The 10,834-nt window shown below is 34.8% G+C and overlaps 1 protein-coding gene across 1 annotated transcript; it reads right to left on the reverse strand.

Annotated features, from left to right (window-relative positions):
- Window positions 1-4,241: 4,241 nt before the first annotated feature.
- LOC136824176 (serine protease 23-like) lies at window positions 4,242-5,948 on the reverse strand. Its single transcript, XM_067080352.1, has one exon. The coding sequence runs from the start codon at window positions 5,738-5,740 to the stop codon at window positions 4,685-4,687; it is 1,056 nt and encodes a 351-aa protein (XP_066936453.1). The 5' UTR covers window positions 5,741-5,948; the 3' UTR covers window positions 4,242-4,684.
- Window positions 5,949-10,834: the final 4,886 nt, after the last annotated feature.

A 10,834-nucleotide genomic window follows, 5' to 3' on the forward strand; every position in this document is an offset into this window, starting at 1 on the left:
TTGAACATAAGCTGGGGCCAGAAAAGAAAATATAACGGTCCAAGAGGGAGGTATTTTATTTATAAAAAATCTTTTAAGCTTTTCACAACCAATATAGGCGGAGTTAGAATGTTGAATAATTCATCCCACATATCTACTATAGAGCAACCATGGGAAAACTTTTTGAACAAAATTTTATTGTAGATAAAGGAGGCAGAGCCTCCGAGTCGAAAAGTATTTTCTAGCTGTCCCGTTATAAATTCTATATTTGGTGATAAGTTTTGATAACAGATAATGAAGTTCTACCTTAAACGCTTTGGAGTAGAGGGAGGTTTTCTATCCTAGTTTTGATGAGAATCTTTTTCCTCGTTTAATATGGCAAAGATAAAGAGCCCGAAATAAATAATTTTATGTGACACAAGAATACCAATGCACTAAATATTATGTTGAAAATACCTTTCCTTACCAAGTTTTTACATGTGACAAGACTTCAAAGTCTAAACCCAAAATCAAACCTTTTATACTCGAAAATATGAGTAATACGTTGCTAGATTGCTAGGCTCCGAGTTGTATGTTTTAAGAAAACTTAGCACGGAGTTTTTTGCTTTTTAATTTAGAAAGTCACTTTATTCCGTATTCAGAACGGTAGAAAAAAACTGGACAAACATTTGAATTAATTAAGGGTCATCCTAGCACACCGTAAATGGTGTGCTACCCTTTGTGACCAGACAAAACTTTTAGCGGATGAATACCCTAACATTTGTGATATTGGGTTGTATTGGATTTGGACACGCCGTAACTATCCCGATGTGGCGATCTGCATGCATTTAGTACCTTCCATGGCGCTCACTAAACATACAAGTTTTTTTATAAGAACATTCAAAATTTTAGAAGACTTGGGATGTTCTTAACTTTATGAGTTTTAAGCCTAAAATAAAATATAATTTTCGCTATTTTTTGACTATTTTTGTCTTATTTTCCTAAGAAACAAGGTGTTTAAATTGCTCTTAACTTCTTCTTAATATTTTGCCCATCGGAGCCTTATGTTCTCATATAGTTTGTTCTTATTAAAAAAAAACGTGTTAAGCGTGTTTGTATCTTTTTTTTAAGCAAAAAAAAAACTAATTTTGTTTAAGCAGGAAACAAGGTTTAACACAGGAAAGCACGTTCTCATCCTTGAAATGTTATCCACTCTAGGAATAGCCTCTGTATTCAGTGCTTAACAGCATTATCTTGTTTTGCAACTTTAGGTTTAGCCATATCAAAGAGCTTATACAAATTTTTATCTATCTTTCATTGTTTCCAATATACCAGGTCAACCTTTTAATCTCGCGACTTTTTAATCCGGAAATTTGAAGTGAAATTCTATACGATTAGTGCTAAAAGATTAGTTTTTAATTAGATGCATAAGACCTCCAGCTAAAGTTACTCAATCAAAAATTAATTTTCTTGACTTTAACGATTACAGCTCTCTAAATACATACTTTTCGAGATGCACAAATGTAGCCTCGTTTACAAGTACACCCCTTTCTCACAGACCCGGTAGGATTTTTTTTCAGTCAGTGGAGATAAAAATAACGGTTTGAAACTCGATCGGGATTGATAGCTCAATATTTTTTATGGATGGGGATTTCAAATCTTTCGTTTTCAAGTCAGGAAATTCAGTAATTCAGTGGGGATGGGAAAATAGCATAATATTTTGCATCGAGGATTGGTTTATTTGATCATTTTTAGTGGGGACAAAAATTGGAGGATAGTTTTCCACCGGGACAATATTTTGGCCCAATTTTTCCAGTGGAAAGGAGACTCAGTGGGTTTGTGAGAAGGGGTGTACAAGGGTTTAGGTTTATAGGTTTAACGGAGAGCTACAACTTATTATCTTAAATATCTTTAATATTGCGCTCACTAATTTTCCTGTTTTTGTACCCCTTAAACTCTAAAGTTAGAGCGATTATATAAACTTTTCAAATGTTTTAAAAAAAACACCCCCTTCTCACAGACCCACGGGGAACCCTTCCCACTTGAAAAATTGGCCAAAATATCGTCCCCAGTGGAGAATTATACTCTAATTTCCATCTCTGCTGAAAATAATCAGATAAGCAAATCCGCATTGCAAATTATTGTGCTATTCTTTTCAAATGGAATTCAAATCTGCAGCCATAAAAAACATGGAAATATTAATCCCCATCGAGTTTTGGTCCATTATTTTCACCCCCACTGGACTGATAAAATCCCACCGAGTCTGTGAGGAGGGGGTGCAAAAACGTCATTGTTTTTTACCATACCAGGCTCTCCCCATGGTGTTTCTCGCAAATATTCTTAAGAAACTCCTAAATGACATCCGCTATGCTCACCCCTTAATCTGTTCCTTCTATTCTTGCCATTTTATTGCCATATAATCATCGTGGACCCTGTTAATGCGGGGGAGGGGGGAGAGGGTCATGCCTCCTATTTTTCTGCAGATCATACTTATGTACATAAGAGTAACTTTAAACTGACGAATCTAAATCATAACAACTGTTTTTCTCCCAGTGAAAAATTTTCTTCGTCGCCCTACAATGGTGGGCTATTAAAAAGCTTTTTTAGTTTCAAGCAACGTATTGACTTATTTTACCTCACTAACGACCAATCAGCTTTTGGGTCCGTGATGTAATTTCAGAGGGCATTGCAATGGATATATATCCGTCATTGCCAATTTAAAAGGCGTTCCCTAAAAATTGTGTCAAAATACTCATCCCATCGAATCATTATCAAATTACTGAGATATTTAATTTGTAATGCCTCTAAAGCGAGAAAGAAGACTGCCTCTTCCTTGTTAAAGTTTTATAATCTTATGAAGTCATCAAATTATTTTTAGTTTTCTGGTAAATAGTGATTAATTTTTCATTAATCCTCTATATCATGGTCGATGCAAGAAAAAGCCTTCTCAAACAGATAAAGGACATACGTGTTTGACGGTGTGATGTTGTTAACCTTTTCTCCGTCGGTTTTTCGGTATTTGGAAAAAAAGTGACGATTTCGGTGTTAGACATGATGACAAATAAGGATTTTAGAAATATTTGCTGTAGTTGTTGCAGCGGTCTAAGAAAAACGTACGCGCAGGTTCTTTTACCAAGCTTCCCAAAGTGCACTGTAAATCGAAATGATAAAAAATGAAAAAAATTACAAGGTGTAAATGGGTGAAACCATTTTTCGAACCCCTCTATAATTTGAACTTATTCCCAGCCCCAGTCAAGGAGAAACCATCTTGATATTCTTTCTCTAATTCAAATCTCTCTGTATTCGAACAAATAACATTTTCCGTCTGAATTTGAATTAGCGAAGTTTAGCTTTAATTTGGGTACGGGGACGTGCCCACTGGTCAAGGTCTCTTTTAAGATTTTGAAGATACCTGGCAGGGTCTCAAATTTACGAATTTTACCTGACAGGGTCAACTTTTGGTTACTTTAGACAATTTTCAGGAGCGAAATTAGAAAACTTTTTACTTTTCGCCTACTTTTAGTCTTTTTGCCACTTTTAGGGTGAAATTAGAAAAAATTTCGATTTCTAGTTCTAAAATAGTGTCCCAAATTTACCAAACATTCATAGCTGACAGGGTCCACTTTTCAAAGTCCAGCGACTGCGCCTATTAAAAACATCATACAAAATGCTCAGAGAACGAGATTGACGGTTTTGTTGAGTCCGACCAGTGGATTGAGAGCCGATTGTATTCTTCCTATTCCGAAAAATGATAATTAACCGGAATATTAAATGAAAATCTCAAAAAACAACAAATATCCGCCATTAGTTAATCCAAAGCCGGAGCGATGACATCATCATAATGGCTATACGCGTTAAATTAATCCATCTTTTGATGATGTGTTCTAGACGGGCATCCTGTATTTATATATATAACGAAATGGAGTGGGAGACAAATTAAATTGGTATTATGGCTAGCAGGAAATACAAAAGTCAATCTTGTTTTCATTGAAATTTTTTTCTTTGACTGTAAAGTTAGTTCCTTTATCATAAGAGAAGAAAATCGAGGATGAAATTTTTTATCTCTTTTGCCAATACAAAAATCAATCGCGTTTAGGCGTTGGGTGTAAAACGGGCGTAAGGCTTGTATTGTGGGTGTAAACGAATGAGGAATGAGATTTTAATGTTTAAGTAAAGTAACTTGACTTAAAATATTCATTTTTGTAATTGTGATTTTAATATTTTCATTTAAAATTGTTAATAGTAGTAATATAATATTTAAAATCTTATTTTTTACAAGCAGCAATAAATAAAACATCAAAAACTGATCTTACAATAAAACAAACGGGTATCGTTATTAATTATTATAAACTATTTTACAAAATGTACTTTGTTAATATGGCTTTATACATATCCCGCATAAAAATTCAGGCGCTTATTTTTCTAGAGAAAGGAAGAGCCCAATATGGATAATCGTAACCATTACAAAATAGGAAAAACCCCTTAAACCTTTCTATTGGGGTGAAGAAGTAAGTTACGGGTGGAGTAAACAGTGGCGGTAGTTAACGCCCATCCATACCCACTTTATTTTCCCGTAGCGGGATAAAGCTTCCGCCAAAATTATGAAGATAAATCATATTGACCCTCTGCATCATTTATAAGTATAAGCGCTTAAAGAAATTGATAAAAATCCTATCCCGAATAAAATCAAAAATTGTAAAATATCTACTAAAGAACGATAAAATTTTCAAGTATGTTTTGGGAAATGATTGTACCTCCTCCTTGACGTAGACGAGAGAGGTTCGTTTAATTTATGGCAGTTCTTACCTGCGCCTATCCATTTACATATCCGCTCTACTTTCCGTTCCGTCAAGCGCGTCGCTACGTTAGCGCTAACGTCAAAACGGTTGGTTAATTTCTGTCCCTCGATTTCTACGTGAGATGAAAACACACCAACTACGGTTCGTTGGTTAACGGCGTTTTGTGCGTAAATATAAACTCCGGATCCAGACATTCCCGGCGCTGCGTCACAATGATTGACGAAAACATGCTTGTGACTCTGAACCACCGGACAAATTGAATACCACATTTCATTTGCCCGTTTATCGGACGGAAAACCGGCAAACTGGATTATTTGTTCTTTTGTGATTTTCACGGCACCGAAAGGTAGCCAGCGGCGCTGTTGCGGCTGCTCTAATTTTATAACAGCATAATCATGATTGAAAAATTTCTTAAGATTATTTTTAATCCAATACGGGGGTACGTATACCGCGGTTGCACTCACCCAATCAAAACTACCATCTCGGTTTAAAAAACCAACACGGAGTTTATGTAACGGTGGGTTGATGTGAGTATGGTTATGTACACAATGAGCTGCAGTCAAAATATGTTGATGCCAAATCAAAGTTCCGGTACAGCCATTTTCAAGTCGGACAACTGCCGAAAATGGATATATCTCAACAATGTCTTTGTGTATTCGTAGTCTTTGGTCAGTTCCGAATACAGAAACCGACCGTTTCCGTCTGGAGTATTGTGTCTTTTTATTGTCATGTTTAAATCTCAAAACATCAATTTTTTCTGTAATAAACTCTCCCTTGTTCGGTAAATATCGCATTTGCTTATATTCTGTAGAATCCCAAAGTTCACGATCTAGATATTGATAATAAGGTGACGTATTAGTGTTTACGATTGTACCTTGCTCCCTCATGGTCCGTAATTGATCAAGAAATTTCATTTGACAAAAATCAACACAACAGAAAATTAATGCCGATGAAAGTAATAGTAATTTCATAATAATTGCCATCTCGTTTAAACGTTAATGATCTGTTTGCTCTAAATGTCTTTTCTACGAGGAGCCCTCCGTGTGTGGTGCGGTGCTTACAAGTTCACATCTAAACATCGAATGTTGGAGATCAACCAATATCTTTCTCCTTTTATACGACCTTTCCTTCAGGCTAATTAAATTTCTATTGTTTCTTGATCGTCAATGATGATGTTGTTGCGTGTTTTAAATTCCTATGGAAAATAAGTAAGCATATATTTTTTTTCTTAATTTCTCCTAATCATGTTGCAGGTTGATTATAAAACTTTTTAGTATGACAAAAACAATCCAAACAACCATATCTTTTCCAAAGCTTCAAGGCCCGAAAAAACGAACAGAAAAGGATATTTCACATCCAGCACTTGACTTAAAGTAGATTGTATCCTTTACAGAGATCCCCATTCTACGATCGATTACGGTATCAAACATTGGAAAGTCCGACTTAACATGAACATATGTGACGTAAATTACTCAACCCGAACCTCTAAAGATCAAAATTTAACAGTTATCATAAAAAACTCCAAACCAATGTCCAAACCAACAAAAAAGAATCCAAAACCGCTACGTTTAACTGACAGCTACGAAATTCACATCGCTATAATTATATACAATATCTCAATCTCCAAAAGATCGGGCGTGACATTTTATGTACCGGCGCTGGGAAAACGGGAAACCTGCATGTTAAAAAACGATTGTTTTTTAAATCAAAAAGGGGAAAATTCAAAATTTGATTGATGCGTTTGGAATAATTAAAAAGTTGTTTTCAATTAAATTCGTAAGAAAAACAAAGTCCTTACAAATTGAATAGCTGTGGAAATTACGCTTTACAGTTTCTTAATTGCGGACATATAAAAAAGTAATTACTTTTTCAGTTTTATATCTTTTTTAGGAGACATTTTTTCAAATCAAAATGTAATGAGAAACACGTGAATCTAATCAGATTTTGTTTTTATGACCACATCAAAAATCTCCGAACTGACTGCCTACAGTTCACTAACATAATTTACTACCTGGTTGTTTTTGCTGTTGTTTTCTGGTGACGTTAATTTAAGTTTATTTTTGGAAAAAATGGTAAATAAATTAGGATACCCCTCTGTCACAGACCCGCTGGGATGGAGCCCAGCCCCACTGGTAAGATTGACAAAAATTTCATCCCCAGTTGGAAAATACCTTAGAATTTCAGCCCAGCTTGGAAATTAACTTTTAATTCATCCTCATTCGAAATTAATTGTTTAAAAATTGCACTTCAAAACCATTGCTACTAAATTTTTCAACCTTGGAATAAAGGAATTTCTATCCCCATTGGGATTACAATATGAATTTCTATCCCCACTGAGGGAAAAAGGTCAATCAGGGCTGTGAGACAGGGGCGTTATCTTGATAATGAACTTCAATATAAGTGCAATACAAAATCAAAAGTCAGCTTAAGTGTATGTAAACTACTAAATTTTCCCTCTTGTTTTATTTTCTTGTTTTAAGACAAAAACGCCTAAACTGAAACTCAAAATGCCGAGAAAAAGCAGCTGTGCCTCAAAGAAACTTACCGAATCTAACAAAAAAGGTTTTAGTTCAAAAATTTGTTTTTGAAAAGTTAATTGGGATTTGGGATCGAGGAAAATATAAAAATTCTAACAATCCGTGGCGACGACGTAACAGCACTTTCTCGCACCGTAGCCTATACTAAGCGTTACCCGCGTTTTTCCGCAATGAACTTTTTAACTTTGCGACTTTTTCAAATGTTTGGAGCCCAGGTTTTCGGGCTCCAAACATTCGATTTTTTGACGTCCCTTTAAACTTTCGAAGTTCTTGCAGTAGCGAAAAAATCGACTTTGCGTCAAAGCACTTGAAATATCTATATCAAATCTTTGAAATATCTCAGTTTTTAGTGAGGTTCTCGCTAGTGGCGACGAAGCAACAGGACTTTGTCGCACCGGTACACACAGTACAAAACCATCAAAGCAAGAATTTAAGGTATTTTAGCACCCTAATGGGTTCAAAAATAGTTTTATTTTCACAAAGCTTCGTTGATAGGGGTAACCCCTCACTTCCTTCATAAGTATATCTGACTCACGCCATCGCTCAAAGGGCACGCGAATCCCTTTTAAATTAATGTGAACCAATTAGGAAAAGAAGAAAAGACGTATCAAGGTATTTAATGCAATAGACGAAAGGTATTTTAATTTCAATGTTTACTTATTAAGCTAATTTTAGAAATATCAGTAACTTGTCATCAACTTATACCCCATTCCCGAGAACTTATTTTCAGATGATTCTAAACTAGAGGAGACCCCGAAGATTTAAAGGAAGAAAAATAACTCGAAATCTTAAAAGAAGGAAAAAAAAACGAGTTAAAAATCTTGAAATAACTCGAAAAATTAATAGAAGAAAAAAAAACCGAGTTAAAATCTGGAAATAACTCGAAAATTTAAAGGAAGGAAAAAAAACGAGTTAAAATTCATGAAATAACTCGAAAATTTAACGGAAGGAAAAAAAACCGAGTTAAAATTCATGAAATAACTCGAAAATTTAATGGAAGAAAAAAAACCGAGTTATAAATTTGAGTGTGACGTCATAATTTTCTGAAAATGACGTCATAACTCGGGTTTTCCGTAACTCGGAAAAATAACTCGCTATAAAGGTAGCGCTATTAAAAAAGGTTACCACTGCGCTTAGGTGACCCTTGACTAAAATATTGAGATTGCTAATTTTACTTGATCGGAGAAAGATTGCACCATGAAAATTCCTATAATTCGCTTAGGATCTAAAGCAGAGTTGCATGTGAGTAATTTATTCACGATTTTACATAGTGACGTATTTTGCACCCACGAAATTAATTAGCTTATGTGTTTTGTCCTAATTGAATTTAGATTGCAAGATAAGACGCAAGCAACGATGCTTTTCCTAAAACAAGAAAAGCACGTTTGAACGTAGCCCAACTCATATTTAACTTTGATTTGGCAGCATCAACATTACCACTATATCGTCGCATCAAAGTAAAAAAGCTAGTCCATTTTTATTGTTTTGAGAAAATCGACTTTAAATTATTTTTCCTTAAATCCTGAAAAACCATTAACATTTGAAATATTTAATATTATATCATAATATAAGTCCAAAATTGTTTCCACGCTGGACTTTGCCCTAAACTGATGTGACTTAAGGCTTTTTTACCCTGAAAATAGAGTGAAAAGTATAATTCTTATTTTTCTAAAAGCTTAAAATTATGCAACTTTTGGTTGGTTTTTGATGGATTTAAGCCAAAAAATCGATAAAAATGGGGTGTAAAGCATCGGTATAGTCATAACTCAATTTTCCAAAAAATGAGCTTAAACTTTTTTTATTTTGACGAGACGATATAAAGAACTAAAGGGGCAACAAAATCGAAATCCTTCGATATTTTAAGATTAGATTTACCTCTTTTAGAACGTTTTTACTTTTCCATGGTTACTAAATCTAAACAAAATCTTTTTTTAGTATATCAGTATATACATGACGCACCCGATAAAATCTTATCACGACCGTAACAGCAGATATGAAATGAGAACCCTACTATTGCACAAACGAGATTACAAAAATATCAAAAATTCATTCCAGGTAAAAAAAAAAGATAAAAAAATCTCTCTTCCGAAGCAAAGGTCATCGTCCTACCGTTATGTTAAGAGGGAGTCTATCTAACAAATCCTGCATTACTAAAAATAGACGAAAAGAACGACAAATTTCATATTTCGCCGTCTACAACCCCGACCGAACATGTGTATACCACCCTTACGGATTCATTCCTCTTTGTTTATTACGGGAATTAACTGCATGTGGCTTAAAAGAACGAAAAATTACGCATGCGTGTTATTAATGCAGGAATTGCAAGACGCACCTACTGTAAGGCCTTAAAAACTCCCTTAACATCGGGATGAGCTGGAGTTTTTACAAGATACTTCACTAATTGGTCATTTAAAGTGATAGAGATGACGCGTTCTTTAGAAAAAGTAATAAGATTCTTTTATTACATCTTAACGACCAACCAAATCAAATAAGAGCTTGTAAAAACTCCAGCTTGTCCCTTAACATCATCCCCCATTCACTACTTTGCGAATTGCGAGAGAAAAGTTTTCAAAAGCAATGGAAAAGGGTTTCTTGAATTCCCAAGTCAATTGAATGCTGACGAAAAATCAATTTTTTTTCAAAGTCTACTTTGGAGGAAAATCTACACAGAATGGTTCATTTGAATAAAAAAGAGAATATGGTACAGCATGTAACAGCTGCACGAATCTCGTGGAATTAGGGAACTTAGTCCTTCGTACATTTAAAATTTAAAACTAGACAGCATAAACAGACAGAAGGCGGAGGGAAGGGAAGATTGTTTACTTCCAGTAGAGACGAATCAACCCAAAAATAAAGTCATTACCTATCTAATTATGATTTATGACCCAATTATCCTAATTAGTGAAACTGTAATTTCGTTGGATTTAGACTCTTACTATCATAATAAAATGCTGACGAAAAAAAGGTCGAGACAGCCGGATCAACCACTGCTTTTCATCCGGCAGCTTTTGCTTTTCTCAGTTTCGCCCTGTATGAAATTATATTAGTGAATAACAGAATCCACTTGAGTAATCAGAAAGCGATCCTGGATCTGTTAGAATGGACAAAAATACGGTCCGTAATATTTGGTTTTTAATCATTAAATTTGACTCTCGCTTTTGTGAATTTCTATTATTCGAATCTTTTAATTTCTTTAATTCAAAGTCTTTGTTACCTACCTTAAATCTTTAGCGAGAATTAACTGTAGTATAGTACCTTATGATCCAAGAAAAAGGTTTGACCATTTGCAGCGTCTTAGCCCATATAAGTTTCCCAAATTTGAGTTGAAGATTGGAAAAAGTAACGCTCCGTAGAAAGACAATTAGTCTCGATCATTGACTTCCAAGCCCGAAGGGCTAGACTCGAGACTCCTGGATGGGAAATAAAGCCACTTAATTCCAATCCAAAACGCCCACGCATGGCTTTTACACAAACACCGGATTAAAAGTAAAATCTATCGCTAGATTTAAAAAAATGCAGTCCTCAAAAACAAAGCAACCG

Source organism: Clytia hemisphaerica, unplaced genomic scaffold (assembly GCF_902728285.1).
Source record: "Clytia hemisphaerica strain Z4C2 unplaced genomic scaffold, Clytia hemisphaerica genome assembly, whole genome shotgun sequence".
Lineage (NCBI taxonomy): Eukaryota > Metazoa > Cnidaria > Hydrozoa > Leptothecata > Clytiidae > Clytia > Clytia hemisphaerica.

Coding starts and splice junctions, on each gene's coding strand:
- LOC136824176 (XM_067080352.1), bottom strand. CDS start 5,740: ATGGCAATTATTATGAAATTACTATTACTTTCATCGGCATTAATTTTC.